Source organism: Hippocampus bargibanti, linkage group LG03 (assembly GCF_051943395.1).
Source record: "Hippocampus bargibanti isolate YZ-2025 linkage group LG03, ASM5194339v1, whole genome shotgun sequence".
Classification (NCBI taxonomy): Eukaryota; Metazoa; Chordata; class Actinopteri; order Syngnathiformes; family Syngnathidae; genus Hippocampus; species Hippocampus bargibanti.
This window is the reverse complement of record NC_142736.1, coordinates 4327019-4354151: the sequence shown is the minus strand read 5'-3', so window position 1 is coordinate 4354151 and position 27133 is coordinate 4327019. Positions and strand designations below refer to the sequence as shown.

General features: G+C 42.0%; 1 protein-coding gene across 1 annotated transcript in view; it reads left to right on the top strand.

Moving 5' to 3' along the window:
• The window catches only part of mmp15b (matrix metallopeptidase 15b), a 40318-nt gene extending 13672 nt beyond the window's left edge, over window positions 1-26646 (top strand). Inside the window, exons 2-10 of the mRNA XM_088991586.1 lie at window positions 3560-3708; window positions 4614-4736; window positions 5144-5451; window positions 11475-11636; window positions 11715-11914; window positions 13740-13878; window positions 19022-19172; window positions 20355-20473; window positions 22334-26646. Of these exons, the coding sequence (XP_088847712.1) occupies window positions 3560-3708; window positions 4614-4736; window positions 5144-5451; window positions 11475-11636; window positions 11715-11914; window positions 13740-13878; window positions 19022-19172; window positions 20355-20473; window positions 22334-22824 (1842 nt within the window). The 3' untranslated portion in view covers window positions 22825-26646. The remainder of the gene's footprint in view (window positions 1-3559; window positions 3709-4613; window positions 4737-5143; window positions 5452-11474; window positions 11637-11714; window positions 11915-13739; window positions 13879-19021; window positions 19173-20354; window positions 20474-22333) is intronic.
• Window positions 26647-27133: the final 487 nt, after the last annotated feature.

Here is a 27133-nt window from a genome sequence, read left to right as displayed (position 1 = left end):
CAACCCAGAAGTAAATAGATAGAATTTTGGCTAGCCAGCGAATAGATAGCTAATGAATAGCCAACAGATAGATAGCTAGCAACTTAGATAGCTATATAGCTAATAGCCAGATAGCTAGATAGTTAATTAGCTAATACACTGAGCTAGCGTTCACTCAACCCGGAAGTAAATAGATAGAATTCTGGCTAGCCAGCTAATAGATAGCTAATAAATAGCCAACATATAGATAGCTAGCAACTTAGATAGCTATATAGCTAATAGCCAGATAGCTAGATAGTTAATTAGCTAATATACTGAGCCAGCGTTCACTCAACCCGGAAGTAAATAGATAGAAATCTGGCTAGCCAGTGAATAGATAGCTAATGAATAGCCAACAGATAGATAGCTAGCAACTTAGATAGCTATATAGCTAATAGCCAGATAGCTAGATAGTTAATTAGCTAATACACTGAGCCAGCGTTCACTCAACCCTGAAGTAAATAGATAGAATTCTGGCTAGCCAGCTAATAGATAGCTAATAAATAGCCAACAGATAGATAGCTAGCCACTTACATGGCTATATAGCTAATAGCCAGCTAGCTAGATAGTTAATTCGCCACTACATTGAGCCAGCGTTCACTCAACCCGGAAGTAAATAGATAGAAAGCTAGCTACCTAGCTAATATATAGTTAATAGCCAACAGATAGATAGCTAGATAGATAGCCACTTTTTGCTGGATTTTTTTATTACTTTTTTTCCCCCTCAAAGCACAGGTGCTAAACGCTGACAGCATTTCTCCTCCATTTGTTCGACCAAAGTGATGAAAGGTAACCCGAGGAGGTTTTGCCGAAATGACGTTTTAGCTGATGGATGGCAAAAATTCTTTGTGAAACAAAAGACTTGAAGGATTTGCTCTCCCAGATGGTCAAATTGCTCAAATATTCAAGGTTGCGAAGTTTCAAGAGATGTTCCGAAATGGTCGACTCTTTTTGGATTTTTCTATTTCAAATCATAATACATATCAGTAAATAAAAAATGATGATTAGGATTTTTTCCCCTCTTTTTTGTTGCTTGACTGGAGTGTGAGAGCACTAGTGTCAAACTCAAGCTAGCTAGCGATTGAGCTGGCTAGCGATTGAGCCCGCTAGCGATTGAGCTAGCGAGCTCGATCACTAGCTCAGTTGTGAGAGGGCTCTGTTGCTAGCTAGCTCCATAGATGAGCATGGAATTTCCCAACTTTGACACCTGTGATATAAGGGATTAGCCAGCTAGCTGAATATAAATTTCCCCATTGCGTGCAAATTTCCCCATTGCGGGACGAATAAAGGTATTCTGATTTTGATTCTGATTCTGATAAATGGAGATAACTGGCTCACATTCTAGCTAGCTCAATCGCTAGCTAGCTCAGTTGTTGAAAAGCTCTGTCGCTTTCATTTATAAGCGCCTTTCAAAACTCTCAAGGTTACTTTACAGTTACAGGATAAGTTCAATATGTTAGCGTAGCCTTCCCTAGCATGTTAGCACTCGACCTACCAGTGGTTGAACACCGGCAGCCACATCGTGCCAACGTTCACTCAACCCGGAAGGAACTCAAATTGATAGAAAGCTAACTTGCTAGCTATCTAGCTAATAGATAGCTAATAATAATAATAATAATAATAATAATCCATTTCATTTATAAGCGCCTTTCAAAACTCTCAAGGTCACTTTACAGTCACGGGATAAGGTTTTCTGTGGGTGAGCAGCGGCAGCCACACACGCCAGCGTTCATTTTAACCCGGAAGTAAATAGATAGAAAACACTCCAGCTCACTTTCCAGTCACAGGATAATTTATTTTCTGTCAGTGAGCAGCGGCAGCCACACGCGCCAGCGTTCACTCAACCCGGAAGTAACTCAAATAGATAGAAAGTTAGCTAGCTAGCCAGCCAATCGATAGCCAACAGATACCCAGCTAGATAGCCAGCTAGGTAACCAGATAGCTAATACATAGCAAATAGCTAGCTAGCTAGCCAGCCAGATAGCTAATAGACAGCAAATTGCGAGCAAATGATAATAATAATATAATTATTAGAATAATAATCATAATAGGTATTTATCGAAATATTTTCTTGTCAAGCACTTCCTGGTCAACTCCGCCATTGCAAAGCTGCAATTTAGCGTCAACGAAAGACAGCGAAGAAAAGGAAGACATGAGGTTTTTTTTTTTTTTTTCCCGTAACTGGATGGAAGGAGTGGCTGAGTCAACACGGGGCTTTATCAGCAACACTTGACTTTTGTGCATATGGGCGCGACCCGCCGGCGTGTCGACCTATCGGATGTCTACGTATTGTCTGTGTGCGTGTGATTAAGTTTCCAGGCAACAGCTGGGTGTAGCATCTGTGATTCAAGTATCACGTTTTCGCCCTCCGATCTCTCGCCCAGTTTATACTTCCGTCACAAAACGTTGGCACATGAACACCAGAGCTTCCTGATATCAAATTAAATCAAGGGTGCTCATAAAAAATTAACAATTAACAATTCATCCTGAAGTCAAATTAAATCAAGGATGCTAAAAAAATACTTGGCTAGCTAGCGATTGAGCTAGCTAGCATGTAAGCCAGCTATCTCCATTTCTATTCAGCTAGCTGGCTAATTCCTTATATCACCGGTGTCAAAGTCAAGGCACGGGGCCAAATCTGGCCCGCCACATGAATGTATTCGGCCCGCAAAAGCAAATCAAACTTGGGAAATTCCATGCTCATCTATTGAGCTAGCTAGCGACAGAACTCTTTAACAATTGAGCTAGCTAGCGATCGAGGTAGCTAGCGATTGAGCTAGCAAGCTAAAAAATAAACAATTAAGTTGATATAGATAGTGGCTAGCAGCTATCTGCTAAGCTACCACCCAATATAATAATAATAATAATAATAATAATAATAATAATAATAATAATAATAATACATTTCATTTAGAAGCGCCTTTCAAAACTCTCAAAGTCACTTTTTCATTTTTCTGTGGGTGAGCAGCGGCAGCCAAACGCATCAGCGTTCGCTCAACCAGGAATAACTCAAACAGATAGAAAGCTAGCTACCGAGCTTATTAATAATAATAATAATAATAATAATAATAATACATTTCATTTATAAGTGCCTTTCAAAACTCTCAAGGTCACTTTACAGTCGCAGGATAAGTTTTTCTTCTGTGGGTGAGCGGCGGCAGCCACACGCGCCAGCGTTCACTCAACCCGGAAGTAACTCAAGTAGATAGCAAGCTAGCTAGTGAATAGTTAGCTAATAGCTAGCGAATAGATGGCTACTAGCTAGCGAATAGATAGCTGTTAGCTAGCGAATAGATAGCTATTAGTACTTGAGACTTTTTAATTTTAATGTTTGTTTTTCAAATATGAAACGTATGAATGAATCATCATTATGTTAAAAAATCACAATTCTAAAATGAAAATCTGACAAAAGCCACCAGATTCCTTTTTAAGTGGCGAAAATGACTCTCGCTACTTTGAGACGGACGGCCAGGCGCAATTGCCGCTAATCAAATTGTCATCAATCATTTTTCTAAAGCTTTTTTTTCTTCCGTTTGCGCAGTCGTGGCTGCGAATGTACGGCTACCTGCCTCAAGCTAGCAGGCGGATGTCCACCATGCGCTCCACGCAGATCCTGGCCGACGCCATCAGCGACATGCAGCGTTTCTACGGACTGGAAGTCACCGGACACATGGACACGCAAACCGTCAGGTATGCGCACCGGTTGAACTTTTGACAACATTTTTAGCATTGGCGACATAGCCAGGCATCGCTAGTCAAACAAGCAAATACGATTTGCTCATATCATTAGACTACAGTCAAAGCGTTTTATTTTAAGTCATATTATGATACAGTGATACCTCGGTTTACGAACCCCTTGGCTTACGGACTTTTTGGTTTACGAACGTTAAATTCATGAAAATTTTACCTTGGCATACGAACTATTTTTCGGGATACACATGGAGCTGCCACAATGAGTGATGTGTCGTTCGCGAACGAGCCCGTTCTTCTAACAACAAAATGGCAGCCGGCTTTTTTTTTTTTTTGCCCTCTATTCCCCGCCCCCAGTCTTTGGTTAAAGCCACGTGATTGGTCAATCAGGCTCCACAAATAACCCGCTCAAGCCATCTGTAGACTTGATACAAAAAGCTATCAAGCCAGCTAAACAGAACACAATTGATGAGGAACTAGATAAAATTATCGCAGAGAAAGCACCTACAAGGCATCATTCCTTAAGATGGTGAAAGAAGAAGGCTACGTTCCTCATCAAGTGTTTAATGCTGATGAAACCGGACACTCCATTCCATCAAGCCATCAACGACCATCACAAAGGTCAATAAAACGACTTTATTATACAGTGCCGTTTATTTATTTAATTATAATACCATAGCACATTTATTATTCATAAAATAAGGTATATTTTATATATTAGAAAATTAGAAAGTAGAAAATTATATTTTATGGGGACCTGGGAACGGATTATTCTCATTTTAATGGTTTCCTATGGGAAATTAATTTTTGGGATATCAACTTTTCACTTTACACACTCTGTCTGGGAACCAATTAAGTTCATATTTGATGTTGAAAGATGAAATCTTGCCGTTTGCCTCCCACAGTGCCATGAAGAGACCTCGATGTGGCGTCCCCGACAAGTTTGGAGGCCAGATCAAAACCAATGTGAGGCGCAGGCGCTACGCCCTGACCGGACACAAATGGAACAAGAACCATCTCACGTACAGGTGAGGACATCATCGAGCAGCTATGGCTCATTTATTTATTTATTTATTTATTTATTTATTTATTTATTTATTTTATTCAAACTGCCTCGCTCCAGAATCAAAACAATGGCTTCAGAGAGTTCAGATTCAGAGATGTTTTCTTATTACACATCCAGTTATGAATATGATTCAAATACAGTAGTATATAGTACATATATAGTAGTATGTAGTTCTGAAGAGGAAAGCATAAATGTTTGCAATTGATTAAAGAATTCCTTCCGTATCAATTGAGCCGTCTGGACTCCAATGAAAAGCTTATCGTGTGACCGTAAAGTGACCTTGAGAGTTTTGAAAGGCGCTTAGAAATGAAATTATTATGATTCTTATTATTATTATTATAATTATAAATGGGCTTTGTGTCCCTGCAGCATCCAGAACTACACCCCCAAAATCGGAGAGTACAACTCCTTCACGGCCATCCGGCAGGCCTTCAAAGTGTGGGAGAGCGTCACCCCGTTGACCTTCGACGAAATCCCCTACCAGGAGATCAAATATGGCCGCCGCAAGGAGCCCGACATCATGCTCTTCTTCGCCTCAGGCTACCACGGCGACAGCTCGCCGTTTGACGGCGAGGGCGGCTTCCTAGCGCACGCCTACTTCCCCGGGCCCGGCATGGGCGGCGATACGCACTTTGATTCGGACGAGCCCTGGACCATCGGAAACCACAACGTACAAGGTATGAGCGAGTGTGAAGTGAGTGAATTGCCGTGGGAGCTTAGCTAAGCTTGAAGGACAACCGACATCTCCGGACAAGTTGTGTCCATAATTTGTAAAATGAAAAATTGAGGAGCAAATTTCCATCCTGGAATTTAGGAGCCATTACTTGTACAATTATTGCGCAATATTAGGTCGCTAGCTATCTATTAGTCAAACTCAAATAGCGAGCTCGCTAGCTATTTTGTTAATAGATAGCTATCTATCAATCTAGATAGCTATCTATTAACAAAATAGCTAGATAGCTCGCTATTTGAGTTTGACTAATAGATAGCTAGCTATTTTGTTAATAGATAGCTATCTAGATTGATAGATAGCTACCTATTAACAAAATAGCGAGCTAGCTAGCTATTTGAGTTTGACTAATAGATAGTTAGCTGGCTAACTATCTAGCTATTTCGTTAATAGATAGCTATCTAGATTCATATATTGCTATCTATTAACAAAATAGCTAGCTAGCTATTTTGTTTACTCAAAGTTTATTTACTCAAAATAGCTAGCTAGCTATTTGAGTCATGAAACATATTAGCTATCTAACTAGCTAGCTATTAGCTATCTATTAGCTAGCTAGCTTTCTATCTTTTTGATTCACTCCATGTTGAGTGAATGCTGAACGCCTATCGAGCTAGCTATATGCTATCTATTTGCTATTTATCTATTATCTATCTGTTGTCTGTCTGTCTGGATGGCTATCTAACTAGCTTTCTATTAGCTGTCTTGCTCGCTGGATAGTGATCTCGCTGACTAGCTATTAGCTAATGGCTATCTATCTATCTAGCTAGCTAGCTTTCGATCTTTTTGAGTTAATACTGGTTGTGTGAACGCTGGCGCGTGTGGCTGCCGCTGCTCACCCACAGGAAAAAAACTCATCCTGTGACTGTAAAGTGACCTTGAGAGGCTATCTAGTTGGCTATCTATCTAGCTGGCTATTTATTTTCTATCTATTAGATATCTAGCTAGCTAGCTAGCAATCGATTAGATAGCTACCTTGCTTCCTATCTATTTTCTATCTCATCCTGTGACTGTAAAGTGACCTTGAGAGTTTTGAAAGGCGCCTATAAAAGAAAATTTATATTATTATTATGATTATGAAATTAAAACCAAAGACGGAAAGCACAAAAACACTCAAAATCTAGTCTCACGCTAAGTCAAAAGCCAAAATGTCTTTTCAAGATGGGCAGCGACCACCCTGGTTTGGCCAATGTTCACTTCAAGCGAGGAACCGGCAATGTAAAAGGCCCCATCGCCTTTGAGACTCCAAGAGTCATGGTTGGTGTCTACCCTCAAGAGCACCCCTGCGAGACGCTGCATTTAAAGTCCGTCACAAGTGTACGCTTGAGACCAAATGCTCCTTTGGCTGCACTTTGCAGCCCTTAATCAGTCAAGTGCATCGACAAAGAGGGCAATCTCCACATGGGCCCCGGTCAAAGACACTCCCACTTCAAGTACTATGCACTTAAACACACACACACACACACACACACACACACACACACACACACACACACACACACACACACACACACACACACACACACACACACACACACACACACACACACACACACACACACACACACACACACACACACACACACACACACACACACACACTTCCAAAAACACAGTCAGGGCAATCCGCCCTGTGCTTGGTGTGTGTTAGTAGATAAAAGGACAAAAACGACAACAGTCACTTAAAGAGGGTGTCTGCGGGTGGGGGTTGCTGCTAAAAGGCTTGACCACAATCGGACGTCCATCCTACAAAACACACGACATAAACAAGCAAAGCAAGGCGGCTTGATTGTACATTTCATAGATAAGGTAATAATAATAATAATACATTTCATTTATAAGCGCCTTTCAAAACTCTTAAGGTCACTTTACAGTAACTAACTCAATGTGCTTCACACTCCAAGATACATACTGTATTGTTAAAATGCGTTTACAAAACAAACAAACAAACAAACAAATAAATACATAAATCATAAAATAAATAAATAAATAAATCACAAAAAATAATAAATAAATAAATCAATCAATAAATAAATAAAACACATATACAGTTTACGAACCCCTTGGCTTACAAACTTTTCGGTTTACGAACGTTAAATTTATGAACATTTTACCTTGGCATACAAACTATTTTTTGGGATACACACGGAGCTGCCACAATGAGTGATTCGTCGTTCGCGAATGCGCCCATTCTCCAAACAAGAAAATGGCAGCCGACAGAGAGAGTGTTAGAAAATAGATAGATAGAAAACAGTGAAATTTGGACGCGTTTCAACTTTGATAATTCAAAGGCAGAGTGTAGACTGCAAGGTTAAAATTCCCATCAATCAGGCTCCATCAACAACCCGCACAAGCCATCTGTACACTTGATGCAAAAAGCTATCAAGCCAGCTAAACAGAACACAATTGATGAGGAACTAGGTAAAATTATCGCAGAGGAAGCACCTACACTTTTCGCCACATACACACTCATAAGCCAAAGTATCACTGTACATAAATAATAAATTAATGAATAAGTACCTAAATAAATAAATACATAAATAAATGAATAAACAAACTAACAAATAAATAAATGTATAGATAAATAAATAAATAAATAAATAAATAAATAAATAAATAAATGCATAGATACATAAATAAATAAAACACAAATACACAAATAAATAAATTCATGAATAAGTAGGTAATAAAATAAACAGATAAATAAATGAATAAACTAACAAATAAATAAACAAATAAACAAATGGATAAATAAATGGCTACATAAATAAAACACAAATACATAACTAAATTAAATAAATAAGTACATAAATAAATAGATAAATGCATTAAAAAAAATTATACATGGATAAATACATCGATAAATAAATATATAAATACATGGATAAATAAATATATAAATACATGGATAAATAAATAAATGGACACATAAATCGATAAATAGGTGAGTAGGTGAATAGATGCATAGATGGATAGATGAATAGATAGATACATGGATACAAATATATATAGACGCATCGAATTGATGAATTGATGAATTGATGAATAGATACAAAGACGCAGAGACGCAAAGACAAATTGATGAATCGATGAATAGATACAAAGACGCATCGACGCAAAGACGCAGAGACGAATTGATGAATCGATGAATCGATATACAGACACAAAGACACAGACAAATTGATGAATTGATGAATCAATGAATAGATGAATAGATAAATAGAAACATAGATAAATAGACGCAAAGACGCATAGAGTAGGTGAATAGATTAATAGATACATAGACACAAAGACACATTGATGAATTGATGAATTGACGAATCGATAAATTGAGAAATTGATCAAGTATTTGTGTGCAGCATAACAGAGAAATACGCCGTCACCGTGGTCGCTTGTATTTCTTGATTGTTAAGGGCTTACTTTGGAGAAATTTACAACCATCCAAGGAGAAGCACACAAGACGCAACTTTTTGTGCGAGTCGGCCATTCCGCGCCAGTGAGTAGTTGCCATGGTTCCTTTACAAAGCTCTCGTTGTCTCGGGGTCTTTGTTAGCCCCTTGGCTAGCTGTATAATGCTAATGTGGCCACGTTCATGTGACTCACAAATTATAGGCGGGCGTGCGCGTGAAACTTGGCATGGCGATTTCATTCCGACCAATCTGTAAGCAAAATGGAGAAATAGGTTCAGGTTTAACACAAGCGTTCCCCATCCAACAAAATGGAAATTATTGATTTGTTTTTATGGGTTGTTCATTTGACCAGACATTTTGGGATATTTGACTTCAATTATTATTTTTTTCAATCGGCTTTTTGCATACTTCTGTGGCGTAATGTCTGTGTAAGCTCTCAGTCGTACAGGAGTGGTCCATCGATGAAAAGGTTTCTTCAGCCGTCATCTGTACTTCTTTGAAGGTGTCGGACGTTTCGCTTCTTATCCAAGAGGCTTCGTCAGACAACTAAAACTTTTTGTTGGTAGTTTTGGCCCTATATAGATCCCTACTGGCCAAACGTGGCGGTACCAGACTCTGCTATGATTGGTCCTTGCTCTCAGGGTGGGGGGAGCAGAGGACTACTCCCTGCGGCTCCACTGACCCCATCAGGCAGGACAATAGAAGTAATCAGTGTAGCCGCAGGGAATAGTCCTCTGCTCTCCCCACCCTGAGAGCAGAGACCAATCATAGCAGAGTCTGGCACCGCCACGTCTGGACAGTAGGGATATATATATATATATATATATATATATCGGGCCAAAAAGATTTTAGTTCGCTGACGAAGCCTTTTGGATGAGAAGCGAAACGTCCGACATCTTCAAAGAAGTACAGATGAAAGCTGAAGAAACCTTTTCATCGATGGACCACTCCTGTACGACTGAGAGCTTACACAGAGGAAAAGATAATTAGGTCTTTCTGGGGGTCCCCACATCACTCACAGGGTCATGCGGGTCACGGTCGGCCAAATTTGCGATCCGTATCGGCAAGCCGTTGCCGTTTTGTGAGTCGTCTTTACTTGCCGGTGACATCATCGCCAAGAGCGAACAATGAACAGATGGCGTCTTTGTTTACGATTGTTTTCCAAAATGTTAAGTATGTAGTAAGATTTGATGAGACGCACTTTTTGATTTACTTCTAGAAGCTCCACGAGCTACTCAAAGCCAGTGTGTTTGATTGATTTTGTTCTGTTTTGTTTGCAGTGTTGTTTGTTTCTTTTATTTTGTTTGTTTGCATGCCATTTGAATTTAAAAAAAAATGCTATGGGATCTACCAATACAGTAGTACATTGGCGATCAATTGGTTGATCGCGATCGACGTATTGAGCTCATCTGGTGTAGATGGAAATCAAACTTTGTAGCTGATTAAGACAAGAAAACCTGAGCCGGAAGTAACGGCTTGAAATATTTGTTTTTTTTTTCCCAATGTGGATGTCAAACTTTTTTAAAAGCTTTATTTAAAGGACAACCGACGCCTCTGGACAAGTTCCGTCCATAATTTGTAAAATCCCTTCAAATGACTTCTACTGAGCGTATTTGACAAAGATTCCACCGCATGTAGCTATATTTTAAGACTCGGGCTGAATATTCAGGAAGTCTTGTTTTTGAGTTGGTGACGAGTCCTCACGTGACGTCACTGAAGGAACGCCCCTGACCGAGAAAGCGACACACAATGCATTTTGGGTACTTTGTTCGGTCTGAAAACTTCGTGTTGATCCATGTTGATGGCGAAATTAGAAGGAAAACATGTATTTCATTTTTTTTAAACTCGGAATCTGCTCGCAGTCTGAGTGGATGCATGTGCGTGTGAGTTGTGGCGGACAACAAATCCTGTATGAGTCAAAGTCAAAGTTAGCTTTATTGTCAAATATGCTAATATGCATGACATACAGCACAGATTAAATTAATGTCCTTTCGGACCCAGCGTGCAAGGCACTTACAATATGGCTAAAAAAGACAGACAATTGACAACAGACAATACATGTAATTTCTGAATTTCTGAAAGTGATGTAGTGACGTATGTAAAGTGACGTAATGTAGTAAAGCAAAAACAAACAACAACAAAAAGGGTTGAAGTGAGGTCTTGCAGAAAAAAAATAGAGCAAAAAAATAGAGTTCAGGAAGATAGTACAGCGTGTACTCAGAGTTCGGTGAGTGTGGCAGTGGGAAGGGGCAGGGGGGGCAGGGCTGGGAGGGAGTTGAGTCTCCTGACTGCTAACGGCTACGTTTTTGTTTATTAAAAGCCCGCAAAAAATAAAAAAAATGGCGTCTTCCACTCGCTACGCGCTGCTTTGTGATGTTCGTCGAGGGTTGGAATGCAAGTTAGATGCTTTCCAGACTCTCCTTTCAAGTGTTTTTAGAACCAAAGCACATGCTCATTATCATGTCGCATAAAGTTTAATGTTCTTCACTTGGGATTAATGGAATAAATCTCATTAGATTGTGATGAAAAGCGACAAAATTCTTGGCTCGTCTAACCCACCTAGGCAACGACCTGTTCCTGGTCGCCATTCACGAGTTGGGCCACGCGTTAGGCTTGGAGCACTCCAACAACCCGCTGGCTATCATGGCTCCTTTTTATCAATGGATGGAGACGGAAAACTTCCAATTGCCCGACGACGACCGCAGAGGCATTCAACAGATCTACGGTGAGGAAAAACGTTCGGAATCACTTTGGTGACGGTTTTGGGCCAAGGCTCAACCGGTCTGTTTCCCCATTTGCGCAGGTACACAAGACAACAAGCCCACACAGGCTTTGCCGACCGTGACGGCGCGACGCCCGGACCCCCGGCCACCGCACAATCCGCCTCCGCGCCAGCCGGACCGGCCCAAGACCACCGAGAGACCAGATAACTACGGACCGGATATCTGCGAAGGCAACTTTGACACGGTGGCCATGTTGCGCGGGGAGATGTTTGTGTTTAAGGTAAGATTCAACGTGTGGCATTGATGAAAATGTTTCTTCAATCGTCATCTGTACTTCTTTGAACGTGTCCGATGTTTTGCTCCTCATCTGAAGAACTTCGTCAGCGAACTAAAGTCGTGCTGGTAACTCCAACCCTAGATATATATATATATATATATATATATATATATATATATATATATATATATATATATATATATATATATATATATATAGTAAAGTCTCGTTATATCGATATCGGATATATCGATAGTCCTGGTTATATCGATACTATTTCTATGCACGCACGGAGAAAATTACATGCAAACAGGGTCGGATATATCGATAGTCCCGGTTATATCGATATTTTTTCGGACTCACTTGAATATCGATATAACGAGACTTTATATCGATAGTCCCGGTTATATCGATATTTTTTCGGACTCCCTTGAATATCGATATAACGAGACTTTACTATATATATATATATATATATATATATATATATATATATATATATATATATATATATATATATATATATATATATATATATATATATATATATATATATATATATATATATATATATATCCCTAATACAGTGATACCTTGGTTTACGAACTTAGTTGGTTCCCAGACAGAGTGTGGAAGGCGAAGTGTGTATCCCAAAAAATAATTTCCCATAGGAAACCATTAAAATGAGAATAATCCGTTCCCAGGTCCCCATTAAACAGGATTTTCTACTAAATAAGCCGTAAACCTACACAAAATATACGTTATTATATGTAAAATAACTGTGATATTGTATTGTAATTAAAGAAATAAACTGTGCTGTATAATAAACTCGTTTTATTGACCTTTGTGATGGTCGTTGATGTAGTTGCCTCTTGATGATATCCGAGTGAAGTTGTCGTGCTTTCTCGGCGATAATACCCTCACTCACAATGTCCCCTGCTAGCTTCTTTTCATGAATCCAAATCAACACAAGTTTTTCAACCTCTTCTCTTGCCTGAGACCGTTGCTTAGACAATACAGAAACACCCACGTCATGCTAATAAGGTGATACCAGAGCTAATGGGCCAATCGGAGCCAGGCATAGAACATTAGAGATATTCAGACAGACAAAAAAAGTAATCAGATTAGCTTCAGGGAGTAGTCTACTGCTTCCCGAGGCACCTATCAGAGCAGAGGTCTGGCACCGTCACCTTTGTCCATGAGGAAGTTACCAGCACAACTTTAGTTCGCTAACGAAGCTCTTTGGATGAGGAGTGAAACACCTTCAAAGAAGTACAGATGACGCCTGAAGAAACCTTTTCATCGATGGACCATTCCTGTACGACTGAGAGCCTATACAGACAGATGTACTTGTCACATAATTGCAGTCAACAAAAATGTTGGAGGTTCCAAACCGTGCGAGTCATTAAGACATTTGGACATTACAGACGTCGACAAATTAAGATATTGGTCTGATTTCAATGCCAAACATCAACGATAAGCTCGCTGCTCCCGCGGTCGATTCCCGCCTCATCCCGACAAGAAAATGGCGGTCCGTTAGCGCCAATCTCGTCTGACCTTTTCGCCCTCCCTCGAAGGACGAATCTTGGAATGCATGCCAAGACAAAGTCCCTTTTGAGCATCTGGCTTTACTTTATACCCGGACGGTCACGGTGACTGACTCACCGGCTTATAAATGGCCGTGCGTGGCGTAAATCTGTCTACCGTACCAAAGTTTCAACTCCTTCTTCCTCTGCTGCTTTTATTAGCCTTCCTGGAACGCTCCAAAACTGATGGTGAGACGGGTTACGACAAATAATCAATCATCGGATGCTCTTGTGTCTACCAGGGCCGTTGGTTCTGGAGGGTTCGTAGGAACAGGGTGCTGGACAACTACCCAATGCCCATCGGACACTTTTGGCGAGGTCTACCCGGAGATATCGACGCCGCCTATGAAAGACACGATGGTCGCTTCGTCTTCTTCAAAGGTGCGTTCAAAACATGTTAAGATCTTCTCATGAGATCCGATGCAAGAAGGTAGTTTAAGGTTTAATTTAGACCATGCTTACAACAGACTTCTTAGGTCGTGACCACGTAGGCTTAGTCATGCTAATAAGGTTGTTTGATCAATAATAATGTTTTTCTCCTGGTTTAAATATGTGTTAGTATAGCGATTTGCCCTAACAAAGGTGATAACCAGAGCTAATGAGGCAATCAGAGCCATTGATAGAAGACTAGAGGTAATCAGATTGGCTTCAGGTAGTAGTCTACTGCTCTCCCAACCATAGAGCGGAGATCTGGCACCGCCACCTCTGTCCATTAGGGATATAGGACCAGAGTTACCAGCACAACTTGATTTCGCTGACAAAGCTCTTTGGATGAGAAACGAAACAGCCGACACCTTCAAAGAAGTACAGATGACGGATGAATAAACATTTTCCTCGATGAAGGAAGTAGATCATGCGCAGTTTTAATGGATACTGGGCCAAGTGACAGGTAAACAATCGTCAACTGACCAGTTCTGGGCCAGTGCCCAGGTAAGCACCAGTTCGTTCTTTGTCCACCACCCAAATTGACTATAGCTCGTCAATTTGTCAATAGTTTTGCGGTGCTTAAGGTAGCTCCAGTTATTTGACTCAAATCTGGTACCAACGATGCCACATTCCTCAGATTTAGACATCAAATCTGAGCTTTTGAATGCACGAAAACTAAAATCCGGGGAAAGGAAATGCCGCCTTTTTAAATGATATGACACAACCATTTATTGCACATGATTTTTTGCTGACCCCAATCTGTAAGTTTCCAGATCGCCGGTTTAGAACCACTGTTCTGTCCCATAATATGGCATACGTCGATTGTTGTTTGGTGTTGAAAACTGCTGGCCATGTGTCCACAGACAAAATTCCGTAGTTTGTGTATATACGGGTACATTGCCACAATTGCAATGTACCGGCAAACCTCGGATTTCGAACATCTTGGTTCTCGACCAATTAGGGTTTCAACCAAAAAATGTGTGTTTTTTTATTAATACAGTGATACCCTGGCTTACAAACTTAATTGGTTCCCAGACAGAGTGTGTAAGGCGAAAAGTGTGTATCCCAAAAAATAATTTGCCATAGGAAACCATTAAAATGACAATCATCCGTTCCCAGGTCCCCATAAAACATAATTTTCTACTTTCTAATTTTATACGCCTGAAAATGACACAAAATATGCCTTATTTTACGTATAATAAATGTGCTATGGTATTATAATTAAATAAATAAACTGTACTCTACAATAAGGTCGTTTTATTTACCTTTGTGATAGTCAATGGCTTGACCAATCACGTGGCTTTAATGAAAACTGGGGGTGGGGAATAGAGGACAAAAACAGCCGGCTGCCATTTTGTTGTTAGAAGAACCGGCTCGTTCGCGAACGACACATCACTCATTGAGGCAGCTCCGTGTACGAAAAATGGTTCGTTTGCCAAGGTAAAATTTTCATCAATGTAACGTTCGTAAACCGAAAAGTTCGTAAGCCAAGGGGTTCGTAAACCGAGGTATCACTGTGTACAGTCAAACCTCAGATTTCAAACATCTTGGTTCCCGACCAATTAGGTTTTCAACCAAAAATGTGTGGTGTTTGTTTTATTAATACCTGGGTTTACAACCAAAAATGAGTTTTTGGCCAAACTGAGCGCACCTGAACACACCACTTGACTCCCTTCCGCTTCCTTATACGTCACTTCCTTGTGTAGCGTCTCATTGTGACCGACTCATTATCCTCGTGGAGCATTCCATTCTGAGCAGGTGTGTTTCTATTGTTGAATCACTATAAATAAATAAATAAAAAGCAGATATTTAGCATTGATTATAAGGGGATATGTTTCGGTTTTCGACAAAACCGGGTTTCTGGAACACATTATGGTAGAAAAACCCAAGTTTGACTGTAATCGAGATCGTGGAGCTTGAAGACGTAAGGACCACCCCTCCCCTTCCACATGTAATAAATTTACCATAAATCACGCTTATCGCGGCGCGGTTTTTCTATGGCGCTTCCCCGAGAGCAGCTTGTCTTTTTACAACACCGTAGCCCAACCCTGGACTGAAGACAAAGAGGAGGAGGATAAGCGAAAGGAGGACGATGGGAAATTAATTTCCCATACGAAACTATTAAAATGAAAATAATCCGTTCCCAGGTCCCCATAAAACATGATTTTCGACTAAATAAGCCATAAAACTACATAAAATATCACTTTTATGATGTATAATAAATGTGCTATTGTATTGTAATGAAAGAAATACACTGTAGTGTATACTAAAGTCATTTTATTTACATTTGTTATGGTCGTTGATGTCTTGATCAAATGGGGTGGGAGGAGATCGGAGGGAGGGAATTGCTGTTTGGAAGGAGGGTCACATTCCACAAGGACTGTAATTAAAAAAAAAAACTGTACAGTATAATAAAGTCGTTACAACGAAAGAACGTTAGACATGTAATAAATTTACCATAAATCACGCTTAGCGCGGCACGGTCTTTCTACGGCGTTTCCCCGAGAGCAGCTTGTCTTTTTACAACACTGCTCCCCAACCCTGGACTGAAGACAAAGAGGAGGATAAGCGAAAGGAGGACGATGATGTCATAGGCGAGCCTCCCATACGCACCAAAGCGACCAGACCTTGAGAAGGCGTGAAACAAAACAACAACACTAAAGTGCAGATCTGAAGGAATAGTTGAAGAAGAAATCAAACGGTTTGCTCAATGGATGTGACAATCATGAAGTCTTCGGGTCTTACCTCCGCCACCATGACATCATCTTGATCTGTCCAGATGCTGAGTGTAAAGCTTTGACTCGAAAGCTTGAGGCTGGTTTGATGAAAGAAGAGGATTGAGGGGTTAGGATTAGAGCCAAAAAAGAAAGAGGGTGCGGGGGTTGGTTTGGGGGTAACTGTGCCAAGAGGAATGGTGGAATCTCCCCCCCCCGTTTGAAGAAACAATAAACCAGTTTGGGCTGACGTCAGGCGTACTAATTGCCACGCGGCGTTGCCAATTTTGTCTTTGACTCGCGGGTCGTTTGATGATTTGTAATTTTTGTAAGATTGAGGAAGGTGCAAGTTACGTATGTGTTAGTTGTGAGTATGTCTCAGCTGTGGACTGTGGCAGAATCAACACCAGGAAAACCAAGGAGCTGGTCGTGGATTTCTTCAGGAAACAATCCTCACGTGCACCGTTGAACATCCAGGGTTCGGACATTGAGAGGGTGACCTCCTACAAGTACCTGGGTGTTACTCTCAACAATAAACTGGACTGGACTGCAAACACGGATGCCCTAATCAAAAAGCGACAGTCGCCTCTTTCTACTCAGTAAACTGAGGTCTTTTTGGGGTTCAGGGGTCACTCCTAAAGACTTTTTATGACTCACTTCATGGTCGCTTCAGCCATCCACTATGAAATTGTCTGCTGGTCAGGCAGCATCACCACCCGGGACAGAAAAAGACTGGAGCGCCTGGTCAAGAAGGCCAGTTCTGTCTGTTGAAATAAAGTCAACAGGAACAAAATCTAACACGTTAAAATCATCTGAACAGAAAAATACAAAGTATCAAAGGAAAAACCAAGAGTAAAAGTCTGCCAAGATGAAACAAACACATGCACAGCATACAATGCATGCACAATGCACAAAGCAAACACTACCACCGGGAGCCCTTTTGACTGCCACTGATTGTAACGACCAGCACCTGCGAGGCTGCAGGCAGGGCTGACAGCGCTACCCGTTGGTCGCCAATCCGAACGTGGCAGTCTGCCACTGAACGGGACGACCAGCACCTGTGCAGGTGCAGGCGGGGTCGACAGCGCCACCCGTTGGTCGCTAACCAGATCATGACAGAAACGGTTTTGCACATTTACAGTATACATCTCAGTCTGCTGAAATTTTTATTTTACTATGCTTGCTTTATCTTGTTTTTCTATCCTTTCACCGCCCAACCCCCACCCCATCCCCTTTCAAATTGCTGTTGTGGACTGCAAATTTCCCCATTGTGGGACGAATAAAGTTTTTTTTTATTCTGATTCTGAGCTCGTAACCCAGTGGTTCTTAAACTGGGTTGGATCGAACCCTAGGGGTTTGGTGAGCCGGTCTCCGGGGTTCGGTGGATCCTCCACCGAAGAGGTTCACCCCTCAGTCTAGTCTGCAGTCAGTGGGCACAGTCATTGAAAGAAGGGTTCCATGAAGGAGCAGAAGCAACTGGTGGGGTTCGGTTCCTCTAACAAGATTAAGAACCACAAAAAAAATTATAGTTCACGGAGCCGATCGAGTCACCTTGCTGCGTCTCCAGAAAAAAATCAAAGAAATCCGGTCAGGTCACGTCTGAACTTGGCCTCTGTAAGTCAGAAGCGAAGTTGTCCAATGTTGATCCGTCGCAACGTTTACGTCTTTTAGTACGTTAGCGACTTGGCACTGACTATTTACTCGTACCTTAGCGTTGGGTCATTTTTAATGGTCGCAACCGTTTATCATTTTGTCGTTGCAATTGAACGCATCAAAGACGTGAAAAGACACTATCTCTATGGACAACAGTTATTGAAAGGAGAGTTCGATGAACGAGCATATGAAACTAGTGGGGTTCGGTTCCTCTAACATGATTAAGAACCACTAACAAATTGACGGTTCACGGAGCCGATCGAGTCGACTTGCTGCGTCTTCTCCAGAAAAATTATAAAGAAATCCGGTCAGATCACGTGACGACTTGGCAAGTCAGAAGCGAAGTTGTCCAATCTTGAACCGTCACAATGTTTACGTCTTATTTCAGTACGTTAGCCACTTATCACTATCTGACTAGCTACTCGCACATTAGCGTTGGGTCATTTTTGATGGTCGCAACCGTCTATCATTTTGCTTTTTGCAATTGAACGTGTCAAAGACATGAAACACAGTCTCTCTCTGGACAAATTTTCAACTATTCCACAGGCAAGTCTTGTCAAGTCATGATGTTCAAGTCGAGTTTTGGGAACACCAAGTCAAATCGAGTCGATGATACGTTTCAGCCGATTTTGTGACCACTGCTAATATGGGGGACTCAAGTCACGTGACTTGCTGCCTCCTACCTCAATTGCAAATCTGCCTTCTCTTGTTGCCCCCCCCCTCCCCTCCAGAAAACCGATTCTGGGTCTTCCGGGAGGCCAACCTGGAGCAAGGTTACCCGCTGGAACTGGGCCACTACGGTCACGACATCCCTTATGACCGCATCGATGCGGCCATCTGGTGGGAGCCCTCGGGATACACCTACCTCTTTCAGGGAGACTGGTAATACAACCCCGGCTCTCAAATTCACCAAATACTGCTGCGCATATGTTCCTACAAGAAGTCAACAATTTGTGGTACGAAAACGGAACTGCTGAGGGCGCCACCGATAAAATCACGGCGCTATTGACATTATTTAGTCATTTTAGGAGTGACCTTGAGGCGCTTAGAAATCAAATGTATTATTATTATTATTATTGTTTTCTATTGTTTCTATTTTTATACCAGAATTGGATTTATACGACAACATCAAGTTAATACACCCGAGTGAAAAGATGAGTCATCCTTTCAAAGTGTGATTTTAAAACTTTGGCATTTTTCACATTTCTTCGTCCACCCTGGACCACCATTAGATTAGATTGCAGTCGAAAAACTGATCCTGTGACTGTAAAGTGACCTTGAGAGTTTTGAAAGGTGCTTATAAATGAAATTATATTATTATTATTATTTTCATTTGCTAGCTATTTGCTATCTATTAGCTCTGGCTGGCTATCTATCTATCTATCTATCTAGCTATTCACTATCTAGCTGGCTGGCTATCTAGCTAGATATCTGTTGGCTATCGATTGACTAGATAGCTAGCTAGCTTTCTATCTATTTGAGTTACGTCCATGTTGAGTGTACGATGGCGTGTGTGGCTGCGTGCTGTTGACCCACAGAAAAATGTATCCTGTGACTAAAGTGACCTTGAGAGTTTTGAAAGGCGCTTATCAATGAAATGTATTATTATTAGTATTATTATTATCATTTGCTAGCTATTTGCTATCTATTAGCGCTGGCTGGCTCGCTAGCTATCTGGCTGGCTATCTAGCTAGATATCTGTTAGCTATCGATTGACTAGGTAGCTAGCTTTCTATCTATTTGAGTTACTTCCGGGTTGAGTGAACGCTGGCACGTGTGGCTGCCACTGCTCACCCGCAGAAAAACTGATCCTATGACTGTAAAGTGACCTTGAGAGTTTTGAAAGGCGCTTAGAAGTGAAATGGATGATTATATATTTATTATTTATTATTTATTTTTTGTTTTTGTTGTTTTATTGTTACCATTTCCCCAAAAACTTTCAAGCTGACTTGGTCTTGCTCAGGTCTGTAGCGTCAGACCTTGCTTTGGTTCCTGGATTTGTTCTTTGGACGGTATCCACCAGGGATGTGTATAAGGGTTTTTTTGTTTTCAATTGATTTGTAGGTATTGGCGTTTCAACGAACAGTCGCGCTCCGCCGACAGAGGCTACCCGAAGCCGATCAGCGTGTGGGGGTCTTCCGTCCCCTCCACTCCCAAGGGGGCCTTCTTAAGTGACGATGGAGGTGAGTACAGACGAGGAAAGACGAGAGCAGAGTGCTTCCTGAGCCCGAGTGACGTGATTGAAAGACGGCCGTGGGGGGAGGAGTGCCAGACCCGAAACAAAGAAGGAGTGTGTGGTCCCTCAAATCTAAGAAAGGAATGGGAATTTGTACCCCAGTTTTAAAGGACAACCGACACCGTTTTTTTGTTTCCTAACTGACATCAGAAAAACGTTTTATAGCATCTAAAATACCCAAAACACGCAGTATGATATTTTTAGTCAAATGCAAAACACCAATAAAAATGAGTTAAACTGTCCCAAAACTACTTCAAAATGACCCCGGAAATGGCGAGTTTCAGAAGTGACCGCCCCCTTGTTCGTGACGTCACGCCAGGACGTCTTGCCTTGCTCTAAAATCAAAACAATGACTTCAGATTCGGAGAAGATGTTTTCTTGTTACTCGTCCAGTTATGAATATGATTCAAATAGTTCTGAAAAGGAAAGCATAAATGTTTGCAATCGATTAAAGAGATAGATAGATATCTGTCTAGCTAGATAGCTAGCTGGCTATGTATTAGCTATCTACTAGCTGGCTAGCTAGCTTTCTATCTGTGTATTTAACAGTGACATTCAGTGTATTGGCTAACTATCTATCTAGGTAGCTATTAGCTATATAGCGATCTAGGTGGCTAGCTATCTAGCTGGCTAACAAGCTAGCTATCTGGTGGCTATCTATTACCTATCTACTAGCTGGATAGCTAGCTTTCTATCTTTATATTTAATAGTGACATTCAGTGTATTAGCTAACTATCTATCTAGCCAGCTAGCTTTTAGCTATATAACTATCTAGGTGGCTAGCTATCTAGCAAGCTATCTGTTGGCTATCTATTAGCTATCTACTAGCTATGTATTAGCTATCTACTAGCTGGGTAGCTAGCTTTCTGTGTATTTAATCGTGACATTCAGTGTATTAGCTAACTAACTGTCTAGCTAGGTAGCTATTAGCTATATAACTATCTAGGTGGCTAGCTATCTAGCTAGCTATCTGTTGGCTATCTATTAGCTATCTACTAGCTGGCTAGCTAGCTTTCTATCTTTGTATTTAATAGTAACATTCAGTGTATTAGCTAACTAACTATCTTGCTAACTAGCTATTAGCTATATAACTATCTACGTGGCTAGCTCTCTAGCTAGCTAACCAGCTATCTATCTGGTAAATATTTATAGCTATCTACTAGCTGGCTAGCTGGCTTTCTATCTGTGTATTTAATAGTGACATTCAGTGTATTAGCTAACTATCTATCTAGCTAGCTAGCTATTAGCTATATAACTATCTAGGTGGCTAGCTATCTGTTGGCTATCTATTAGCTATCTACTAGCTGGGTAGCTAGCCTTCTATCTGTGTATTTAATAGTGACATTCAGTGTATTAGCTAACTAACTGTCTAGCTAGGTAGCTATTAGCTAGATAACTATCTAGGTGGCTAGCTATCTAGCTAGATATCTGTTGGCTATCTATTAGCTATCTACTAGCTGGTTAGCTACATTTCTATCTATTTACAGTAAAGTCTCGTTATATCGATATCGGATATATCGATAGTCCCGGTTATATCGATATTTTTTCGGACTCTCTTGAATATCGTTATAACGAGACTTTACTGTATTTCTGGGTTGAGTGAACGCTGGCGCGTATGGCTGCCGCTGCTCACCCGCAGAAAACTTATCCTTTGACTGTAAAGTGACCTTGAGAGTTTTGAAACGTGCTTATAAATGAATTGTGTTATTATATATTATGATTAAAGGTTTTGAAGCTGAAGCTTGTCCAAAGTTAATCGGAACGTGGCAAGCTATGGTCTGACCCTGCGGTTTGTTGTCTCGTCCAGCGTACACCTACTTCTACAAGGGCTCCAAATACTGGAAGTTTGACAACCACCGCATGAAGAGCGAACCGGGCTACCCCAAGTCCATCCTGCGTGACTTCATGGGCTGCAGCGTAGACCTGGACCCCCCGGACACGGACGTGGAGGATAAATACCCGGAGGTCAACCAGCCGGCGTTTAATCCGGACGCCGGTGGCGACGACGACGGTGTAGACAAAGTTGACGACAAGGACGACCGAGACCGAGACGTCGACCGGACGGACGTCGACGAGGACGAGCGCGAGACCCGCGAGGAGGACACAAATGAAGTGGATGTGGTTCTGAAGGTGGACGACAGCCAGGAGCGGACCATGAACATCTTGATGGTCAGCATCCCCCTGGTTCTGGTGCTGTGCATCCTGGGCCTAATCTACGCTATCATCAACACCCTTCAGAGCAAAGGGGCACCGAGGCTTCTGGTGCACTGCAAACGCTCGCTTCAAGACTGGGTTTGAACTCGCAACTTTTAGATGGGGCGGGATCGGGGCGCGGTGCCCGGACAGGCGCCGGGCGTAACTTTTCGCAATTCGTCGAATAGGATAGTCACAGATCCAAGGGTGCGATCGATCGATGGATGGCGAGTGACGGATTGTTGATTCAAACGTCAAACTGAGTTTACTGGCGTTCTGGTGTCCCTCAGACGGCCTTTAAGACTGAAGAATCTATCCAGACTTCATATCAACAAAACTTCAAAGCCCCCTTTTAGCTTGCTTTAGCGGGCTATGTAGGTGACTGGGTGTGACATCTTGATTCTTTTTACCAATCGATCCATCAAGGAAAACTAGTTCAGTGATCCCTCCCACAGCCCCCCCACGGTGCATCGACTGTAGTCTATTTATGCGAGTCAAGTTTGCACATTGTTTTTTTTTTTTTTATTCGTTGGGTTTGACATCGTTGATTTATTTTGGTTTGTTCGTTTTGTTTTTTATTGACTGAGTGATTTTGAAACCAGGACGCTCTGCCTGCCCCGCCCCGCCCTGTCTTCTTTATCGCTTTCCACGGTACACTCGGTTTACGTTAGGAGGTGACCTCATTGGTCTCTCACCTTCTTAAAAAGTCCCCCAAAAAAGCAGCCCCTGAAGTCATACAGTGATACATCGGTTTACGAACCCCTTGGCTTACGAACTTTTTGGTTTACGAATGTTAAATCTATGAAAATGTAACCTTGGCATACAAACTATTTTTCGGGAGAAACGCGCAGCTGCCACAATGAGTGATGTGTCGTTCACGAACCAGCCCGTTCTCCTAACAAGAAAATGGCAGCCGACTGTTTTTGTCCTCTATTCCCCGCCCCCAGTCCTTGGTTAAAGCCATGTGATTGGTCAAGAACCTAGCAGTGGTGGTTAAACATTAAAGAGACAGACAGAGAGAGAGTGACAAAATGGATAGAAAACAGTTAAATTTGGACTCGTTTCTACTTTGATAGTTCAAAGGCAGAGTGTAGACTGCAAGGTTAAAATGATCGCAGAGAAAGAACCTACAAGGGATCATTCCTCACGATGTTTTAAGGTTTATTTAGTTGAAAATTATATTTTATGGCGACCTGGGAACGGATTATTCTCCTTTTAATGGTTTCCTATGAGAAATACATTTTTGGGATACACACTTTTTGCCTTACACACTCTGTCTGGGAACCAATTAAGTTTGTAAGCCAAGGTATCACTGTATTTGTTTTTGTAAAAAGTCTCAAGAAGCTAAACGATACAAAATGGCCACCAAACGGTGGCCATTTTGTTTCAAAGTCCATTTGTGAGCAAAGCCCTTTTAAACCATTTTTATGTCTACCTTGCATTGACCCACTTACCCTCTCGAAAAACCCTCAAGAGGCCATCCTTGAAAAGACCAAGACAGTTTGCCGGTGTATTTCCGCGGGTGTGGGGAGGTGGTCCAGGATGGGCCAACCGGATCTCATGTGAACGGCAGCTAATCCGCTACGTACGGCGCCAGATCCCCGCTGACCCGAAACGTTGAACCCCGAGAACCCACAACAGACTTTCATGTGGTGAGAACAAAAGACAAAAATGGTCCCTCAGACCAGACCACCCCCCCATCATGTCAAATTGAACTTGGTAGGACCCCTCGGAATTCTTGAAACAACCAGTTTTACGAACAGAGATGCTGAGTTTCAGAAGGTCCCGCCCCCTTGTTTGTGACATCACGCCAAGACGTCTTGCATTGCTCGTGATTCCATACAATGGCTTCAGATTGGGAGAAGATGCTTTCTTGTGACTCATCCAGTTATGAATATGATTCAAATAGTTCTGAAGAGGAAAGCATCAATGTTCTCAATCGATTCAAGAAGTCCTCCCGTATCAATTCGAGCCGTCAGGATTCCAATGTAGCGTCCCAGAAAATGCACAAAATGGCGCCCAAGCTCTGTTGGAAATGGGCTGATTTGTCTTCTGGGAATTTGTGTCAACTAGTATCAAATGGTAGTCTTGGTGCAACACACGATTCCTTCTAATTTCGCCATCAACACGGATCAACGCAAAGTTTTCAGACCAAACAAAGTACCCAAAATGCATTGTGTGTCGCTTTCTCGGTCAGGGGGCGTTCCCTCCGTGACGTCACGTCAGGAATCGTCACCAACTCGAAAACAAGACTTCCTGAATATTCAGAGTGAGTCTTAAAACGTAAAATATAGCTATATGACATTTTTTTGGGTCGAAATTGGTTTTGGTTGAAAATTTGGAGAAACCACTTTGGGATCAACGTGGCAATCAATTCATGGCATTCAGACCCCTCCCCCCTCCCTCCGCCCCCCTGCCGTTAAAAGCTCTGACATACTTGTGACCTGTTATCACATAGGCGGTGGGAACGCTAACTGGACGGGGTGCCGCGTTGACGGGAAGCAGTCGCTGGCGCTTGCCAGGAAACGGTGTCATCTGTCCGTCTCGGATGCCGGCGCGGGGGGGAGGGTTGATGGCAGCTAATCAGCGCTAAAAGCAGAGCGTGTCATCTTTCCAGAGTTTCACCTCCAGACATGATCAGTCGACGCCGGATAATCACAGTGACTCTGCAAAGTGAGGTGACTTTGATCTACTTGTCGTGTGTCGTGTCTATGTGAAAAACATGCTTGCTCGGGGGTTGTCGCTAGCCCAGTTTTCTCGCTAATAGTCTAGCCTTGGTGGGCTAAAAGCGTCTCTTCTTTCCCGCTTTTCACCTCTAAGACGTGATCAGTCGACGCCAGATAATCAGAGTGACTGCAAAAGTCCCAGTGCGAGGTGACTTTGATCTATTGTCGGGTATATGTCACGTGACGGAAATGCTTGGTCAGGGTCGTCGCTAGTGTTAGGGCAATTCGCGATACGATAACAGCTAGCCTAGTTTTCTCGCTAATGGTCTCTCGATTGAGTAACGTTTCCACCTTGTCCTACCATTTGGATTGGCAGAGTCCATCCTGAACCCCACCCAAACCGAACGCAACGGTGTCATCTGTCCGTCTCGGATGCCGGGGTGGGGGGGGGGCGGCTTGATGGCAGCTAATCAGCGCTAAAAGCAGAGCGTCTCTTCTTCCCCGCTTTTCACCTCCAGACATGATCAGTCGACGGCAGATAATCAGATTGACTCTGCATCGTCCCGCTAAGGTGATTTTGATCTACTTGTCGTGTCTATGTGATAGACATGCTCGCTCGGGGTTGTCGCTAGCCCACTATTGTCGCTAATAGCTCTCAATTGAGTGACATTTCCACCTCGTTCTACCGTTTGGATTGGCAGAGTCCATCTTGAACCCTAACCAAACCGAACGCTGGGTAGAAACGTGGCTCTTTCACAGACACGTCCTTGAAATTCCTAGCTAGCCTCTGTGTGCTTAGCTTCCTGCGCCGTCAAGGGCATTTCCTCATGTCAAGGTGACTCTCGGACGGACGCCTGACAACCAATGTTTAGCCTTTAACGCTGTAAACCCCAAGGTCAAAAGTCCTTCTTGGTTCACTTCCTGAAACCTTTTTTTGGGGGTGTCCTCGTTGTTCCGTTGACTTGACTGTGTTGAACGCAGCTCTCTTTGGTGCTTCTTTTGGTTTTTCTGTTTTGGGGCATGTTATCGTAGCTAGCCGCTCAGGAGGTCCTTTGTCGTTGCCAGTATCTCGTCCTCCTTGGAACTTCGAGGATGCAATTATGTGTCGTATTTGATTTTTATTTGTATATTTTTTGGGGGATGTGTGTTAATAACATTCCAATTAGTTGACTGATTGTTTTGTACATTTAGGGATGTAGTTGAGTGTTTTAACAAAGCCATGCTGGACATGTACATGATAATAAAAACAAACCCAAACAAACCACTCTTGAAATGTGAGTTTTAATTTTAAGAATTGTGCTTTTTTTTTGCGCGTTTATGCCTGCGAGAAAATGTGTTCGCAGTTACAAATTAAAGTACAGTGATACCTTAGCTTACGAACGCTTTACGCTCACGAACTTTTCGCTTTACGAACATTAAATTCGCAAGAATATAATCTTGGCATACAAACTAGCTTTCGGCGGATGAACCGAACCACGCAGCGCCACCACGGTGGCTGGCGGACTAGTTTTCACCACCACCACCACCTTCCTTTGGGTGCAGATGTGGTTTGTTATCGAGTGGAGTACTTTTGCTATTATGGGACTGAAAAAGACCCCACCACAGGCTAGTGTTAAGCCGAAGAGGACACAAAAGAAAATTACGGAAGAAGGAAACCATCGAAAAACATGAACGAGATGTGCGTTTGTGCGACTTAGCGTCCCAGTACCAGTATGCTACGTCGACCATTGCTACGTGGGTGTTTCTGT